At 36.3% G+C, this 20,231-nt stretch overlaps 1 protein-coding gene across 2 annotated transcripts in view; it reads right to left on the reverse strand.

The window, feature by feature from the left end:
* Positions 1 to 19,290, reverse strand: part of LOC113239232 (laminin subunit alpha) — a 63,928-nt gene extending 44,638 nt beyond the window's left edge. For both annotated transcript variants that reach the window (XM_026476142.1, XM_026476143.1), the window contains exons 1-7: positions 19,089 to 19,290; positions 15,246 to 15,392; positions 7,554 to 7,681; positions 6,017 to 6,125; positions 4,974 to 5,144; positions 4,188 to 4,404; positions 2,924 to 3,133 (exon numbers count right to left, since the gene is read on the reverse strand). In XM_026476142.1, the coding sequence (XP_026331927.1) occupies positions 2,924 to 3,133; positions 4,188 to 4,404; positions 4,974 to 5,144; positions 6,017 to 6,125; positions 7,554 to 7,681; positions 15,246 to 15,392; positions 19,089 to 19,283 (1,177 nt within the window). In that variant the 5' untranslated portion in view covers positions 19,284 to 19,290. The remainder of the gene's footprint in view (positions 1 to 2,923; positions 3,134 to 4,187; positions 4,405 to 4,973; positions 5,145 to 6,016; positions 6,126 to 7,553; positions 7,682 to 15,245; positions 15,393 to 19,088) is intronic.
* Positions 19,291 to 20,231: the final 941 nt, after the last annotated feature.

Consider the following 20,231-nt stretch of genomic DNA (forward strand, 5'->3'; position numbering starts at 1 on the left):
AAAAAAAATCACAGAAACCATTTGAAAAAAGTTTCATTCGAAAACCTCAAACCATGAAGATTCTATGAAAATTCAAAGAACCTATTGCAATAAAACGGCAATTTCATACTTTAACCCCTAATATATTGACACTTCTTAGATCTGTATTTGCTAGTGAAGTTATAAGTTTAACAGTAGCAAGCTTCCTACCCGATGACCTCCACTCTGACTTCTACATTTTGCATAGAGTTATCACGTATAGAGCTATCTGTTTAAATGTGGTAAATAATTAAAAGTCATGGAACAAATGTTCATGACGTTAGTAATATAGTCCTGCGAGGTTGTTAATATTATAATTTGCAAATAACCCTGTAATAAAGGCACTTTTAATGATTAAAAGTGAACAAAAAAAGATTTAATTACATAAACTAAATAAAGCATGACATCATTGCTGATCTCATAGCGTTTACAGAGTTTCGACGATGCCAGAAACTATCATCGCATTATCATTCAACGTTTAGGCTTTATATTGTAAACATCGTATACATTTATATGTAGGGTGATAAAAAAAACACTGCCCATCTTTTTCCTGTGCATAACATTCAGTAATAGAACACATTAGAGAGATAAAACAAAACAAAAATCCGCATTTTTTTACGTTAACATTTCCCAATGATTTCTAAGGCGTGGTTACCCAAAATAGTAAATAATATTGAGCGATCGAACGGCGCCGAGTTGTCTAGACGCCTAGGCACCAGCACGTCGCGCCGCGCGACGACAGACCTGCGCTAACGCATCGCGCGTTAGTTTAATACTTTGTTGTCTGTCAAATACATAAACTCGCGCATGACTCCGCCCACTGCCCCCACACCGTTCTTGCTGCTCAATGGTTTTTTATCACTCTGTACATACGTACGAACGTTACAGTAATTTAAAGATCTGAAAAAAAAAACCGAAAAACTTCTGAAAAACCTGAGATAAATTTCTTAAAATGTCGAGCAGTATCATTTAAATCTCATTTACAAACTTCAAATAAAAAATATTTATAATTTTTTTTTATGATATCAAGTAACGGTATGAACAAGTCGTGCGCCGGATGGAAAGCGACACGCCTGTCCATAGCAGTTGCAGTGCCACTCAGACTTAGAATAATAACGCATAGAAACCTAGTCCGCACACGCTAAGTGAGGCAAATTGTAGCGCGCCCAATGGGCCTACACGAGCGGGCGGGCCTTCAGTGCTCAAGGTCAACTTGCACCGCGAACAGCTCAAGAATTTTAGCTAAAAATGACGAAATGTGCGGTAAATGAGTGTAAAAATACGTCAGACATACATAAAATAGATACTAACATCACATTCCACAAGGAAGTAACACGTTTCAACTTGTATTTTTATATAAATATTCACTAAAACCGAAAATTAACCTACTACTAAAACTAGCCTACATGAATTTGCTTTTTGCCTCACTTGTGACAGTTATTGTTCTAAGCACTCAGAGCTTTAAATCGCAAAGATGAGGGGCACTGCCATTGCGATGATCACCCTGAGACATAATGTTGACTAGTCTCATGTGCCTATAATTTCACCAGCACCCTTATCTTTCCAAACCGGACGGAACGCAGTAACACTCACATTACAGCTCACTATTAAGGCGGCCGTAAAAGGTAAGGTGGCAGGACTTCCCTAGACAAACTCTTTCACAGGGAGCTCTAAAGTTACTAAACTTTATACTGGATACTAAAGGTCTTAGAATAATAACGCATAGAAACCTAGCCCGCACACGCTAAGTGAGGCAAATTGAAGCGCTCCCAATGGGCCTACATGAGCGGGCGGGTGTTCAGTGCTCAAGGTCAACATGCACCGCGAACAGCTCAAGAATTTTAGCTAAAAATGACGAAATGTGCGATAAATGAGTGTAAAAATACGTCAGACAAACGTAAAATAGATACTAACATCACATTCCACAAGGAAGTAACGCGTTTCCATGCAATTCCATAGCATCATTATTTGTATATTTGTGTGCGTGCCGACGAGCGTAGATACAAGTTGCTTACGCCTACATGAATTTGATTTTTGCCTCACTTGTGACAGTTCGTTTGATATGAAACTATCATTCTATGCGTTATTATTCTAAGACTAAAGGATACTAAAATTCTAATCGTTCAATGTGTACCTTATTATGATGGACCCCAGACGGCATAACATACAGAACAACATAACATAGCCGAGAACTATCCCTATTAAATTCGCCATCAAATTAAATAAAGCGTTTAAGGTTTAAGTCTATTCTTTTGGCAGCTACGATGACGCGTACACAGACAAAGGCTTCATATTCGTCACATTTTTAACCGGCTTCAAAAAAGGAAGAGTTTTCAATTCGACTGTATATTTTTTATGTATATATAACTTTGTGTACCGATTTTGATGATTCTTTTTTTGTAGGAAATAAGGGTACCTCAAGAGTGGTCACATTTAAATTTGAAGGCTATAATTCCATTTCTAAGGGTGGCAAAGTAGGGGTGAAAGATTTTTGAGGTCGATTTTTTGTTACTCAAAGAGCGTTTGTTTAAAATTCAAAAATCCCCAACGTAACGAAATACGATACTACGTGATTGCGTCCGCAACGAAACTCATGCTTACTACGTATGTCAGTATTACGATGAAAGTAATGTCAAAATTCGATACGAAAACTGTCATTTGACGTTTCAGAGTAAATCCGGTCCGATACGAAGGTAAACGTTGATCGCTGCTTCGTATTTCGTATTCCGTGGTACACTTCCAGGTTTTCTCACAGTTTCTTTCCACCGAAATTTCGGATTCAAACCCACGAACCCCTAATCAAGAGGCGCTAGGTCTAACCATTAGGTCCCACGACTGATAGTTATTATTGTTATTTTTAAAAACTTCTTGATCTTTGTGAAACTAAGAACGCTACAATACTTACGTTGGCAAACATCTATTTCGTTCCAGCTCTTATCATAGGGTCTGTAGTATTTAGGCTTGCATTTATTGCAGTTAATTCCCTCAGTGTTATGCTGACAATCCTGACAGACGCCGCCGCCCTCGTACCGCCCGTGAATGTCCAACGACAAGCGCTTCGCATCCACCTCAGGGTCGAAGACGCACTTGGTCGTGTGGTTGTGACAATTGCATGCTGTAGAAGATAATTAGTTCGAATAACTCAACAACATCGATCATTGTTGCAAAAATTTTAATTATATTAAAATTTTTATAAATATCTATAATATGTTATATATATTAATACAATATCATTGACTCGGAATTTAGTAGAGGAGAGGCTGCAGAGCCTTGAACGCCGCCGTAAAGTTGCCTGCTTATCAGTATTCTACAGGATATATCACGGAGAGTGTGCAATGGGATTGCATAATTTGATTCCGCCTTCCCCTTTCCATCATCGGGCGACGAGACGTGGGCTGCGATTCCACCCCTATATTGTGGATATTCCCAGAATTCGCTCGAAGCGTTACGTTTCCAAATTTATATGGCGAGCGGCTAGAGAGTGGAATTCCCTACCTGCGGCCTTATTCCCCGAACGCTATAACTTAGACCTTTTCAAGGCGAGAGTGAATAGGTATTATTTAGGTGTGCATAATACGTCGTTGACCTCATCATCACTTTCCATCAGGTGAAATGGAGGTCAAATGCGCACTTACAAAAAAAAATTCAGTATGAAATCGACTCTTTGAATCAAATTTTTTTTTAAAGTTAATGGACTTGCCACTGCCTAACCCTGGATCAAAGATATAATCTACAATGGATCAAGCTCGCCCAGAAGACGCCTATTCAGTCGCATCTTAAAGATACTCAGGTTGTATGAGCTCGGAACGCAATCGCAGGCAGGGTATTCCATGGTTTGGCTGTGCGAATAACAAATGATGACGAAAAATGCTTAGTACGCCTGGGCCCTGATTTTAATTAAAATAGTCCACCCGCAATATTATTCACTTCGACTTGGAAATCAAGAGAGGCAATCAAAATCAAGCTGCTGACGGGAATATCGACCAAGCAAGGATGATATACTGGTATACACACCTAAATGTCCGATGTTAAAAGGGGGCGGAACGTTGATGGAGCTTATGCGCATCCCGCAGGTGATTGCAATACTCCATGCAAGATCGGCCTTGTGCTTTGTATAAAGTTAATAGCTGTTAAAATCAACACTTTTCTTTACAACATAGGTTACTTACGTTCACAAGAAAAACGGTCCCAATTCTGCGATATTCTCCACTTCTTCTGCTCAAAGCCTGTGCGGCACTCGGTGCACTGGGGGCCACGAGTGTTGTGCTGACAGTGACAAACCAGGATGTTGCTGTTGCTCTCCGGGTAAGCCGGCATGCACACATCCGCGTGTCCGTTGCACATGCAGCGCCCGCCGATACTGATGTCTTTAATACTGTAGAAATACTGCAAAAACAGAGCTGTCACTAGAGTTGTACTGTTTCACATTTTACCTGTGGAAGATTTCATTTATTAATTATATAAGGAGCATTAACATTTTGCTAATTATCATCTGCTCGAATTCAAATGTTATCCCGCACTTAATCGGTATTATTGCTCGTGTCAGCGGCAGGGACACGGCTTTATTTCAGAATTCTTTTTTTACAGACGACATGAAAACCATTTGAAAAATGTTTATAGTATACGTATTCTATTTAGCTCAGTTGATATAAAAAATATCATAAGTATTTGTAAAGTAACTATTGAATACAACGACTTTTTTTGTAAAATTTTGAGGTAAGTTTTTGTTTTCTTCTATCGTGAAACATTTTTAGGTATCGTGTTTTCACACCGTATAGTAATCAGTGTATATACTTAATATTACAATTTTTTATCCAAATTGATTGTTTTCAACACTTTCACTGTTATGCTGAATCAACCAAAGCCATTAGAGGTTGTATCTAATATGCTGATCGAAAAAAAAACTAGTAAATTTCGTCTTAAAAGTTTCCTGATATCTCTAGGGATGCACTTACCCGTCTGGTGACCGTGGGATCTTGTCTAGCGACAGACATGAGATGCCCCAATAAGTTTTTAGTCCGCAATAGTCGCAACCTTACATTGGTGGCTCTAGTCCATTCTTGCAGCACCGATGAGTTGAAATACATATTCGCCGACGGCCGGTAAGTCAGCAGGGAAATCGGGATCTAAGATATTAACTTATTTAGTCAGCTGATATGATTTCTTTCAAAAATTGGTGACAATTAGTCCGAAGGCAACTTACATAACGTTGAACAATGTGAACGTTCCTAGTTACGTTGTTGTTGTCCGAGTTTTGTTATTGTTTTAGTCTTGAGTTTACTTTTATCAAACAACTTGTTTACAAATGAAATCCTTGATACTAATATATCGGAGTTTTCAATACGTATACAACAATTTTGTATTTCAATAAAACACGGAATAATTGACATATCGAACTGAAATTTATATCAGGTGCAGTAAATATGAATTTAAGAATTCATAGAAACATTTAAGAATGGAATTCGATCTCGTTCATATGATTACCGCGAGCACTTTATAGCGTTCAATTCTTTGGAGCCGATTTTCCACTATTCTTCCACACATATCGGCCGAAAAGTTGGCGTATGATATTGTTCCTGAGCTCAATTAACATTGTTGGCGGGTTGACATAAACCAACGAGTTAACGCACGCCATAAAAAGTATCTAACGGCGTTAGATGGCATGAGCGAGGTGGACATTCGACCGGACCATTTCCCAAGATTACACGATTATCAAACTTCCTCTTCAATAGATCGATTGTTTGACCAGCTGTGTGACCACTACAAACGTCCTCGCGGCGGTCATATGAACGAGATCGAATTCCATTCTTAAATGTAACACGTGTACTGCGCCTGGAATAAATTCTGGAAAAATTCATTTCGATATCTCAATTACTATTTGTTTTATTGAAACACAAAATTGTTATGTCCTTATTGGAAAACCCTGTTTCCTCAAACAATTATTCCATCTCAAAGTTGCATGGAAACTTGGGTACCTATATAGAAAAATAACACTCACTTCTCCGCCCTCAAGAGGAACAATCTTCGAGTACTCGGTACTGCATATAACCGAATCATCTCTGGTGATTGGCTGCAAACTTTCTTTTCCAAAATATCGTTCGCAGTCCCTTGAAACAGAAACATTAAGTAAGAAAATGTAGGTACCTTGGTTCTAGTTTCTGTCGACCTCATTTGCAGAAGTGTCTTCACTTTTACTTGTTTCAACATGAAAAGAAGTCTACGGGTATTTAATTACGAAATCAGGGTCTCAAAATACTTATTAACAGCTTTAAGTATCCAATATCGACACGAACCTCTTTGCAGAAATTAACTAACCATTGCTCCCCAGAAAGAACAACTGATAATATTATTACAAACTGGCTTCTGTATCTTCAAGTACCTATCATCTATCCATCCATGAAACCAAAACTTAGCTAACTGTAATATTATGTTTATATGATTTCTCTAAATTGTCATACACAGACTCTCAATTTATGTTTGAAGTAAATACTGGTGGGAAATAGCAGAGGATTATAATGATTATCCTCGTAACAAAATTACTCCATTTATTGATCCATTTCGCAAAACCGTATCTGGCTCAAATGCGCCAGTTGCAAGGTTGTGTAGGACGGTCCACCTTTGACTCTCCTCTTAAGAAAATTCTCGTAAGAAAATTTTTAATTTATTAAGTTCAGTCTAATAATGTGTACGCATCAATTTCTAATCATATTGTTATTTGTAAAAGTTCGTTAGTTTTATTTTAAATTTTAGTTAAACATAGTTCTGTTTTAGTGCATGTTGTGTTTACCTCTAAATGTTTGTAGCAATTACGTCTCTTGTAAAGGTATGATAAGATGTAATAAGTAGAGTTGCAACGAATATTCGGTATTCGGCTTATTCGGTCTCTTTTTTGCTATTCGGCCGAATACCGAATATTACATCACTATTCGGCCGAATACCTAAAAAAAGGAGGAAGAAATAATAAAATACAGTAAATTATCACAAATAGTAACTTCTATGAGATCATAAACAGGTAGCAATCAAATGAACACTACCTACTTATTATATAATTTTGTCACGAAATCATGATTGAATAAACGGTACGAAAACAACCCAGTACTTCTTATTTGCAAATGAAAATAAATTTAAGTTTTTGAAAGTTAATCAAACTGACGTGAAATAAACAATTACTTTCTTCATTAAGATGTCATAAATTTGAATTATAAACTTGAAAATTAAATTTCCTCTTTTGTTTCTTTTTACAAAATCATGCATCATTACCGGTTTAATTTAATTTAACTTATATATATGTATCTTTGCTATAATGCGGTTTGCGCGCCAACATTTTCGTAAGATCATTAATCATGCCGAATAGTTTGGCCGAATAATCGGCCTCGCTCCGGGCCGAATATTCGGTATTCGGCCTGAAGGCGAAATACGATTCGTTGCAACACTAGTAATAAGTAATATTGTATACAGACGTTGGTAAGCCTATTAAATAAATAAAGATGCTCCCGAAGCGAATATCATTCACGTTTATGTTAAAGTGAACTTACTGCGGAGAATCTGAGAAATACATCCAGGGTTTGAATGTCTTCCCGTAATCCGAGGACTTCTCCAGTGCCCAGAGTCCAGGTCGTGGTGAGTTGCCCATCCTCACAAACACGTACGCCACGTGGAATTCCTGATTTAGAAAGGCTTTGTTTACAGTTTAATCCTATACAAACATTTTTTGGTTTTTATGGACCAAGGGAATTTCGCATGCAGGTTTGTAGCTAAAGTCAAAACATTTCTTTAATTCGATTTAGACGGCAAATAAAATAAAAGAATAAACTCGACTATTGAGTACTTTACATATGTATTTGTAAGATGAACGTTTTGTTTAGACAACCTTTTAATTACTGTCGGTATAGTTACGACCTCGTATTTTGTAGGTACTAAAGATGGTTAATTCGCACTGATATGTGAAAACTTTGTAACTAAAATGTATGCATAAGAAAGTTATCGACAAATTTTGTTTATAGAATTTTTAAGCCCTTCTGAAAAGTCGTAATTTTGCAGTTGTGGCCATAATAGCTGAAAGATGCGTAATAGATTGTTTCTATAATTGCATTTTAATCTGTCAATTATAATTTCATAAAAAAGCGCTCTTTTTAGTACTAAATGAAAATTCTATAAGACATTCGGCACTGAGCTGAAAAATTATAGTACACCTACTGTACACAGAACTATAATGAGTTTCAAAAAGAGAACGTCGTAATTTTGCTAATTAAAATATCAATTAATAAGACACTACTCAAACGCTGTACGTTAAATTGGCCTAAAAGTCTTGCAACAGGGCCACAATTTTGTATTAAAAAAAATATTGTTTAAAATACTATTTCTTTGGTTTTTGTTTTGTAGCGTTTGTTTGGCTTTCGTATAAATATAAGAAGAGGCTCTATAGTACCTAATAATTGGGTTAACATTTATTTAAAAAAAAAAGTGCGTTTGTTGTCGGGGATTGTCAACAAAATATATATTAAATACATGGTTCTGTTTCATTATTTTATTTACTAATAGAAAAAGTATTGTATGCAATTATTACACCTCTAGTACCTGTTACTTAGTTCTCGTACCTAAAGTACACGGTGCTCGACTTTAAGAACCCTCATTATACCAGGATTGCATATAATATTAATCAACGAAATATTGTTTGGTACACGTTTTATTTGAAATTTAGTTCACATATCAGAAATTCTAAATATATGAGATGATATCGAAATACTGGCCATATTTCAGCTACTAACATAATTCCGACAGAATTCCTAAGTAGCACCTACTTAACGGTATAATGGAACGCGTTGTTAGAGTACACTCTATACGTTATTGAGTACTAAAAAGTACATAGACATTACGCGATAATAAAGTTTTTATTATCTGCACTGGTCACTGCTCGCCGCCCACTGCATCCGTCTGGCTTTCCACGAATGCTGTTTTACGGCCTCTTTTATAAAACACACTTGGTTTATAACTAGTTAGCCTTTAGTTGATGATGATACCTTTTCAATAAAACCCTTCTTTTCTACTCTGTACTAATCATTCTTAATATTACAATTCTTATTATGTCTTAGTAATGTACTTAATCACATTTATTGAAAGTGAACACGTTTCGCCGCCACGCAATGATATTATACTTGCATGATATTAACTTACTTGTATGTGAATTTTATTAATACAAAAATCGAAAAAACGAAATAGAATTTTTTAATGTCCATTGTTTCGTTCACTGGGTTAGTTGGCATAACGTTTGGTAGAAGACGTTGGTCCGAATCCAGTCGGATTTTTCTTAACAATATAATACTGGAAAAAAACTATTATTGTTGTTAGGAGTCGGCATTGAAATTAACAATATATTTGTTTTCTTTGACCACGATCTGATAATTATGTACATGGGATAATTATACACGCTTATTCATAGTTTTTAACCGACTTCAATAAAAGGAGGAGATTCTCAATTCGACTGTTTCTTTTCATGTATGTTACTCGATAACTCCGCCATTTCTGAACCGATTTTGAGGATTCTTTTTTGGTTGGAAGGAGGGTACCTCAGAAGTGGTTCCATTTAAATTTGAAGAAAATATTCGACCTCTAAGGGTGGTAAACTAGGGGATGAACGACTTTTGAGGTCGAATTTTTTAGTACTCTGTACTGAGGTTAGATTATGTGTATATAATTTTTAACTGAAAATGACTAACAATGAGAAAGCTAAATAATTACGTAGAAAAATCTTTGGGAAATCAATTTTTTCAGACTGACATTGATACGTCTCCGTATTTTTTCGTACTAATTAATTTTATAAATGTGCAGGTATATTTCTCAAGATAGTTATCGTGACATTGATCAATGCTAATTATGACTCCAAGCCCTGGCTATAAGTACTGACAAAAATAATAAATAAATGTATAACTTAAGGTTGTAAGGATGTTTTAATCTAAATCTAATTTTTGATGATAAAATAGACACACGCTGGATCACGATATTGTAGCCAAATGCCAAATGACGATGTAAACGACAAAGGTACGCGTTTCTCTAAAAAAATACTATTAACTCTAGCCTTGAGGTAATAAGGCCACATCTTCAAAATGACAACTTTTCATGAAAGATATTTAAAAATTCTACGAATGTAATAAGTCGGCAACTTTTTTTGCTTAAATAGGAGAGTTATAAAATTTCGTTAAATGCGCCCAGGCGATTATTCTGTACATATAAGAGACATGAAAAACCTTTAAACTGATATCGAAAGTACGTTACCCATTGAATATAACAACTACAAATATCCAAAAGTAGAATATTAAACGCTCGTAGAAAAGTTTTGATTGCTAACAACTGCTTTGAATACGAAATTTGTGCTTAATAAAAAATAAACCACTTTGTTTTTATTTAATTAAAATATAGTTTTATTACTTTATTTATAGGCAGTTATTTCGTATATAATATATTTAGTTTCGTTATCTGTATATCGTTATCTCGATATCAGTTTAAACGTTTTTGATATCTCTTATGTTTACGGAATAATTGCCTGGGCACACTTAACGATTACACCCTGTATACTTGATTTCTTTCATGTAGTAGGTACATATTATTGTTTTGAATAAATAAATAAATCTTTTAAAAGCACTTATGACGTAGCTTTATTATACCAAAAGTAAGATATGTCGAAAATCGTTCGTCGCAAATTCGCAAAGCAATAAGAAACTGAGTAGCATAAGTAATAATATAAAACTGGAAAACTGAAAAGCTCTTGTGCTTACCCCAAGTAACTACAAGTTAATAAAGCAGCAGTAGAGCTCCTTGTGAAAGGGTTCGTCCAGGGTAGTACTGCCACCTTACCTATTTCTACCGCCAAGCAGTAATGTCAGCATTATTGTGTTCCGGTGAAATTACAGGCACATGTGACGTGTCAACTTATGTCTCAGGGTGATGGGCGCAGTGGCAGTGCCCCTCAGATCTTTGCGAGTTAAAGCTCTGAGTGGCACTGCAACTGTTATGGACAGGCGTGTAGCTTACCATCAGGCGTACTACTCGTTCGTCCCGTCACTTGATATTATGAAAAAAAGACTTTATTCATCAAATATTAAGCAACAACAAGCAAATTACACTTTAAATTGTCATAATGATTGAATTCTACTGCTCATTCGTAAGGCAGAGTCCCTGAGAAGAATGAACAAGAAACTCTAGGCGTTGCTTAGGGGTTGTTGGGTTTGCCAGGTAAGCGGATTCAGTAAGGTTGTGCACTTCCGACAATAGGACACAATTTTCGCCCAAATGTATTTATTTATTTTCTACAACTTACACTTACAGTATTTATAACTAAACACGTAAGTTATAATCACATAAAGGTTCAGTCGATCACCAGCTAAAGGTAAGAGGCAGAATTTGGGCCACAGAGCTCTGAGCGTCGACCATATCTCCATATAGTAACCAGCGGGTGTTAGAAATTTTCATGTCAGTGTTGCTGAACACGTCAATATCATTTGTCCTACTTAAGCATTCAATTACGTCTAGGGCTTGGAAGAATCTATATATTTATATACATTATATAGTATAAACATTACGAACATTCGTCATTTAATGACAAGCTGTCCACAAGAGGAAAAAGCTGCTTCATGGTAGTTTATTCTCCTGATATTTCTAATTCTGACGAAATGAAAGGTTACATGTTTTTAAAGATATTGAAATTTGCTGTATTTTGATTACAATCATCCTTAGAATAATAACGCATAGAAATCTAGTCCGCACGCGCTAAGTGAGGCAAATTGAAGCGCTCCCAATGGGCCTACACGAGCGGGCGGGCCTTCAGTGCTCAAGGTCACCTTGCACCGCGAACAGCTCAAGAATTTTAGCTTAAAATGACGAAACGTGCGGTAAATGAGTGTAAAAATACGTCAGACAAACATAAAATAGATACTAACATCACATTAAACGAGGAAGTAACGCGTTTCAACTTGTATTTTTATATAGATATTCACTAAAACCGAAAATTAACCTACTACTAAAACTAGCCTACATGAATTTGATTTTTGCCTCACTTGTGACAGTTCGTTTGATACTCGTATGAAACTATCATTCTATGCGTTATTATTCTAAGCAATCATCCTTAAAATTATCTAGGTAAATATACTCCCAGACACATAATTTGAGCCACCTCTCATTTTTGTCGTAAAGGACTAGAGTACAAATACAGTGTTATCATCGAAGAAAAAGTTTTCCCCCGGTTTTGCAAATCCAAATTTCCAACAAGGACTTATGGAAACGAAGTTTAGTATACTAGTTTCAAATTTGTGTAGTAGTTTTTGATTAATCAGACATTGTTTAATTTGAAGATAAGAAGAAGACATTGAGGGCGCTTAATACTGAAAATGCGTGGTGGCTCGAATTGTGTGTCCGGAAGTGTATACAAATAATTATTTTGAGAAAAATAAGTCGTCAAACGTGAGATGCGAGATCTAGCACATAATTTCGCTTGGCATTATATTTAAGTTTTTTTTTAATTTCGCTTAGCCGCCATTGCGTTCTGTTATTTTTGAATATCAATTGATAACGAAATAATTCGACTTCATTTATTAGATAGTACACGTGAAAACAGTCTATAATTAATAAATCCCCTATGTATATTAATTAAATTGTTATAAATTACAATGCCCAATAGGGTTCATGTACTGTCAATGTGACAGTTTTTAAGATCAATTTGACACATATTGTACATGCAGCAATAATGAATAAATGCATATGAAGTAAGTACTTAATAAGATAATAATATCTATATATATATATATATATATATATACCTACATATAATTACGTTCTTATGGGAACGTTCTTATTGTAAGCGGCATAAGGTTGATAATGGGCATACGTGTGTCTATTTTGCTTAAAAATATTCAAATGAATACAGATCTTTGTTCTTTGGTTTAAAACTAACAAGTACATAGAAAAATTCGTAAGATCTGCTGGTTACTTCAATAGCTCATCGTCATTACCATCATTACGGAGAACATCAGACACGGTATGCTGAAGAAGCTGGTTCGTATCCGGCCGGATCGAAGGAATTTTTCTTAGTGTTGGATCTTTGCATTAGTAATTATAATAAACCAGTGGAGAAATTCCACCAAAATAATGTCAGTACAGAGTACTAAAAAACAACCGACATCAAAAGCGCGTGGATTGACATATATTTGCCAAGTTTTATTGCGGTCGGTTACCGGAAAGTGCGCGGAACCGTCATCCCCTAATTTGTCACCCTTAGAGGTGGAATAGACTTTCTTCAAGTTATAAATGCGACCACTGCCGAGGTACCGTCTTTCCAACAAAAAAGTACATTCAAAATCGGTTCAAAAATCCGTACAAAAAAAGAAAGATACAATAGAGTACTCCTTCTTTGAACTCGGTTAAAAATAATTGAATACTATGGTACTAAAACATCGTGATATTAAATTTGAAAAAAGTACAGAGACACCTACTCTTATGAATTATGATCTCGCTCCTCCTGCCACGCCTTAGGGTCTTTATTTGAATCAAATCGTGCCATATAACATTGCACAATAGTGCCATAACATCCGCGATAAAAGCTAGTTTTCAGTCTTTGTTAGACGCTGCGCGTGCGGCCCACGATGAAGTAACCGAGGTCGATGCACTTTACGCACTGTAACATCTATTTCGGGAGGCAGGACGCTGGCGTGTCTCCGACGAAACCATCCAGTTCCCGATTTGTACAAAATCCAACACGTTTAATCAGTTTTGGGTAGGTCTGTTTTAGATTCATATTTTAAAAAACAATTGTTACTTGTTGAAAACTTTGTGGTGCGCTTTTTTATTATAGTAAGTGACGGGACGATTGTAAGAGACACGCCTGTCCAGAATAGTTGCGGAGCTTTAAATCTCAACGTCCTGTGGGAAACTGCCACTGCACCCGTCACCTTGAGACGCAAGTTGAAAAGTCCCATATGCCTGTAATTCATCAGCACTCTTACCCTTCAAAACCGGAACGCAGTAATGCTCACATTACTGCTTGGCGGCAGAAATAAGTAAGGTGGCAGTATTTCCCTGGACGAACTCTTTCACAAGGAGCTCTATTGCAACTCATCTCATTTGCTTTAGTCGGAGAGTTCCAAAAAACGTTGTCGCCGCCGATGTTTACTACGCCAATGGCATCAAGTTTTTAGCCATAAATAGTAAAATTTGTTATTTGATAAAATATTATTATAGACCGTATTTTTAATTCTCGCAATTGTGAACGTTGGACAGTTGGCTGTATGAGTTTTTCTTTTGCCTGTTTACATAGTTCTTTAGGCTTTGGCTGGGAAGAAGTCACACGGTCCATAAATGATAAACTTACCGTGTTCGTTTTTTGTAATTAATGCAAACATTTGCGAGTATATTTAAGAAAAATTCTATATATGCCTCGACGGGAACGGTGATTGCTTCGCTCGTATTATATACAAGGTCTCGCTGTCGCTCGTCCTTGTAACTCATACTCGTCCAGGAATCCCTTACTTCCCGGCCTGTGCAAGAATGTACTATAAACCATTCAACATTGACTACATTAACTAACCAATGATGGTTCCACAAAATTGGTGGACTATGGTGTAGTACCACCAATCGCTGCCTCTTAAACTCTTATACAGCATGTGGGACAAGCGTTAAATGGTATTTAGTTCTAAATTTTATTGAACAGACTTTAAGGCTTCCTTGGCTATTCACTACATACCTAAATGATTATTGCCAGTTTACAGGTTTCTTATCAAACAATCAAGACGACGGTAGTTGTCGACAGATGCTCTTAAAGTTGTTCCGTCAACTCTCGACCACGGATCGTGTATCCGTTCCGAAATATTGGGAAATTAATAAGCATTTACAGAACAGATGAGATCAATAGAACATTTAGTAGCAGTCGAGCTCTTTGTGAAGAAGTTCGTCCATTTCAGTACTGCCACTTCACCTATTTCTGCCGCCAAGCAGTAACGTGAACATGATTGCGGTCCTGTTTAGAAGGGTAAGGGTGCTGATGATTGATTACAGGCACATGGGACTTGTCAAGTTGTGTCTCAGGGTCACAGGCGCAGTGGTGGTGCCCATAAGATCATTGCGATTGAAAGCTCTTGGAATTGCAACTATTAAGAATAGGCGTGTCGCTTACTACCAGGCGCACGACATGTTCGTCCCGTCTCTTGCTGTTATAAAAAAAATATAAAAAAGATCAGACTTACCTGTCCGAGGTCTATAGTTAGGTTGACCTCGTTGTACTTCATGCCGCGGGACAGAGGCGGGCTCTGCCACCAGGTCTCCATGCCGTCCACGGCGTACTCGGGTGGGTGTTTCTTCGCCTCGTTCGTCGCGTCGCAAAAGTCGCATACCTAACTCAAAAATGTTCCATTAGTATGTTTAGTTAAAGAATAAAGATATTTAATAATAACTATAATATCTTTAAACTTAAATTCACCTTTGTATGAAAAAAAAACAGTCAGTACAGTCAATTACATTGAAGTGCATAACGCAGCAAAATTATGACCTATAGTGTAATATAAAAAAGTAGTATAATTGCATAATATAACATTTTACTCGTTAAACGTTTGCCAGTGTGCACTATTGTTTAGCCGACAGATTGTACATTGAATAGTCGTGGAAAAATATTTATAATAGTGCCTTTATTAACTCGTTATTAGAAGAACATTATTATCGGATAACTAACTACAATATTTCGATTATAAAACTGAATGTAAAAAAATACTTGTTAGATAAAGCCATCTGAGTCCGCTCTAATTCTGTTAAAACATTAAAACATCACGAAACAACTCTGTCTCGTTATCTTTCACAGTTGAACGCAAAAGATGCGAAAAAAATAAGCTTTCAGGGCTCTGAGCTTGCCATTTACAATATACAGGTATTAAAAAAAGCTCCGAAAAGTAAATTAAAAATGAGCTTCTTCAAATTATGAATATTACTGCATTATTTATTAAGTTATAGAAAACTTTTGCACAATTAAGTAAATACCTTTAGAATTAAAATCTACTAAAAGATTCTAAAAAATGTTGCTGATGTAATCCTACTATTACTACCAACTTAATTTATATTTTATCGAAAACTATTGATAGCCTATTAACCTAATATATTTCAAAACCTTTGGTACCTAATTATTGAACTATTCAATCAAATAATAACAAATCAAAACCAAAATCAGTTAATAAGTTAGAATTTCTTTCCGGCGTTTCGTGTATTATTAGGAAGTACAGTTCCACGGTTTTCCGTGGAGTGAGTGATACTTGGTGTAACGGGCTTGTGCCCGCAATTTGACGTCAAGGCGTGGAATGATAATTTGGATAAGTCCTTGATTATTTGCTGCTATATATTTTGAGATTATTTTTCAGTAACTTATATTTTTTATTTTAATGCAGCTTACTTAATATTATTGTTAGCTTCAGTTCAGCTGCAATGTCATTTGTTTTTTGGAACTCTCGGCGTTCATTATGCATTATTTCCCAATAAAACAACCGGGAACCCGTCTTACTAATTGATGTGTAAAAATTCATAAAAAGTAATAATAATATCGGACGGTAGTTAAGTTGTTACACTGATTCAGCACCAACGGCTGTGCGCGCCCGCACATTTGGTGCCCAGATGTGTGTAAAAAGACCTCGTGGCGTAGAAGGCCGAAAATCGCCGAACAACTTAATTGCCTGCAACTTCTAAGGATGTTTTTTATGTACATCAAAGTTACACTTTTTTGTTTTGCCTTTGTTTATGGTTTAATTTTAATGCTAAATTATAAAAATGCTGTTGAATAACGTTTGCAATCCGGTATATTTGATGACAACTTTGCCATTAAATATATAAAGCTCCTAACAATCTATAACTACCTTTCCATTAACAATAAAAGTAGTTAATGCATATTATATATTTTTATATTTAACGGTATGTAGTTATCGACTTCGGGTATTTTTTTAAATCACTCACTAATGAATTTAATGACCATCTACACAGCAATAAAATGCATTGCTTAGTAGATATTGAATTAAAGAAGATTATTCAAAACACGTATTAGCTGGATTTGTAATCTATTACAGTGCTTCTGCAAATATTCGACGTTTCTATCAGTCATCATCGGATGGTGTCATGTTTACAGACTCTGTATAAAATAATAAGGATAGAGTGGTCATACTATTAAATGCAAACGTGGATAGATGGAAGGATTGTATTACATGTTGTCGTAATTGTGAAGACACCGACATAATTGCATCTCCAATATAACGTAGGCATTCAATAACAAGGTATTGTTATTGAATTATTTTACTCTGTATACTTAATTCAGGTAAGATGCCGCTAGGTGGCTTTGAACCTCTTACGCTATTTTCTAAAACGCGCTATTAAATTGCGCCTGTCAGTGTCATGCGACTTCGTCTGCGTGCGTAGAATAAGTACATCTAGTGGGCTACTGTACTACACAAATTTTTATACTTTCATCGGTTCTCCATACACACTTTCATCCCTTATTTCAACCCGTTTAAGATATAATTTTTTGTGACAAAAAGTAGACTATGTCCTCCTAGATCCCATCATTACATCAAAATTTATTCAGCAGTTTAGGCATGAAAACGTAATAAGACAGAGTTACTTTGCCATTTATGATATTAGTAATATATAGATAAATGAAATGCAGACACAATTAAATTATAGACGTAGAGGTAAAGAGTTCCAAGAAGCGTCAAAACAATTTCATTAGTTGAATGACTACGGCAGTTAATCTTAGATTAGATACAATAGAGTTAACAGGTAAGTTTCGTGTTTTGATGGCTCAGTTCTATAGTTGGAGAAATATTCTTTGCGCCGGTGAATATCATCTCTTGCCACGGCTTATCCTTTCTATTATAATACAGTAATAAAAGCACTAACACTTCTTTTACTCAAATATATATGGACTTAATGATCTTGGTCCATTGTACGAGCCATGGATGCGGTAAATGTTTTTTCTGAATTCTAGTTTAGAATCATTTTTTTTAGTCACCGGTCGTTTTTCAAAAAGAAACTGTAGGTACTTCGTAAAATACATAAAGATTATCAAGTTTAGTATTAAGTGCCAACGCGTAAAAGTGTTTAAACTAGTTGTTTGCACTAAATAGAGACGTCACACTCTTTTGTCGTATCGTATTCTAAGGATGAAGCGACAAGTCGAATCGGTAGAAATAATATTTCGCAAACTTTAACCATGCAGTTCCAAGAAACGTATTGGAAGTTGTAAAATTCGGTTGCCAAGCATATGAACTCATTAAGCAAATAAGTGTAATAAGCGCGACGATAAGGGAAGTGTAACGGCCTACGTGATATCTTCTCACTTATCTGACGACCTCCGCACCCTTTATCACCGGACGAGAGAATGAATGAACCCGCCCTGCTTTCGATATTTTGATAACCAATTTTGGTTTTTGTACGACAGGGTCGTCGTACTAAACTGACGTTACTAAATTTATTAAATAGTTTGTGATTAGTGCAGTATTGGGTTGTTATATTTATGTAAGTGTATACATACATATATGTGTATAATACTGTTTATTGTTCGTTTGTTTAACACTCGTGTATGATTTGTTTGAAGCTATAGGTGGAAACCTGTAATTGGCTTTATGTTTATGTTCCTGTTTTTATTAAATGCAAAAAGCTGTTGGTTTTCCATGAATAAATAAAAATAAACAAATAAATTGCTATTAAATTGTAGTTATTTTTAGCTTTGATAACTTGTTTTGTTGCGGAAACCGCTTAATCTGTAAATATCCGTATTTGGACAAAATTTACGATAACCTTAGCTATATATAATACGATATTCCTCGTATACGTCGACTGTTTCTAGGTAATTTGAGATCAGATGATAGATAGGTGATTGTTAAAAACTCACAAATATTTTCTAACGTATTTGAAATGTCGTATAATTAATAACACGCACCTACACATCAAGCAAAGTTTGAAGAGACAAATTAACACAATAATAAAATAAAAGCTATGTTGGTTCTCTCGTTAGATATTGTGCACATAATTGTTGATCCGAAAAGACGCCTCACGCTTACCTGTCCTTGAATAACGTGTTCGTCGTGATCGGCGTTAGCGCCGACCAGCTTGCAATAGAGCTCGGGGCCTTCGTCGCCGCACGTGGCGGTCGCGGTCACTTTCTTGCCTTGCGCCAAGTTGAAGTAAGGTGGCGTGAGAATTTCAGCGCTCGCGACGCTTAGGGTCAACAGTAACAGCGCGACCGGCTGCGCCATCCTGTGCGCGCCGCGTCTCGTCGCGGAATGACAACGCTTCTCTATCGGGGGCAGGTCGGTCGCCCATGCCCGGCGCCCGCGCATTTGCTACTCCAAGGGTTGCACGTGCTACTCCACACCACTGAATATCTTGCTTGTCAATTCTACGGGATCTGAACAAATTATATTGAAAAGCGCCTATATGAAATTGGAGCGAGACTCCAACCAAATACTTTTGTTTAATTAGTGATTTTAGAACAGGTTGAATGATTGTGGAGTTTGTCTTGTAAATGTACATAATATTCGTACATTAACTACTTCTGCAAATTTTGTATTAAAGGTGGGGTACGTTCCTTTGTATGAACTTAGTAAATTTGGCAAGGTGATGATGCCATAGGGCTGTGATAATGAGCAGAATTCTAAAAGATTGATAACTTAATATCGAATTTTCACTGGTGGTTTCCTCAAACTTGTCAAAAAGGGAAGAAAAAAATTTAGTTTTGTGTACGGTAAAATAAGTACCAAATTGACTTGGACAGTAATTTTATTATTATTACCCTTTATCTTGTCTTAAACTTATCATCAGCGGGGGCCTAGACGTAGGCTGGGGCTAGTCCCTATGTTGTGGGTATTGCAAAGATTCGCACGAAACGTTACTCTTCCACATTTATATGGCGTACGGGCTATGGAGTGGAATACCGTGCCTGCAGACTTTTTTCCTGAACGCTATAACATGTGACATTATTTAGGCGTTCATGCTCCATCGTCGACCACATCGTCACTTTCTATCAGGCGAGATCGAGGGCGCTTATTCTTTTATAAAAGAGTTCTTAGGTTTCCGCGATTGTTACACATAGGAAATGAAACTATTTCTCCGGATTTAAATCACGTATATTTGTTTTTTCCAACAAACCGACGTTTCGGGCCCTTTACAGGTCCCATGGTCACGGTTGACTGAGGTGGTACAGT

Source organism: Hyposmocoma kahamanoa, unplaced genomic scaffold (genome assembly GCF_003589595.1).
Source record: "Hyposmocoma kahamanoa isolate Upper Pololo Valley unplaced genomic scaffold, ASM358959v1 99702, whole genome shotgun sequence".
Classification (NCBI taxonomy): domain Eukaryota; kingdom Metazoa; phylum Arthropoda; class Insecta; order Lepidoptera; family Cosmopterigidae; genus Hyposmocoma; species Hyposmocoma kahamanoa.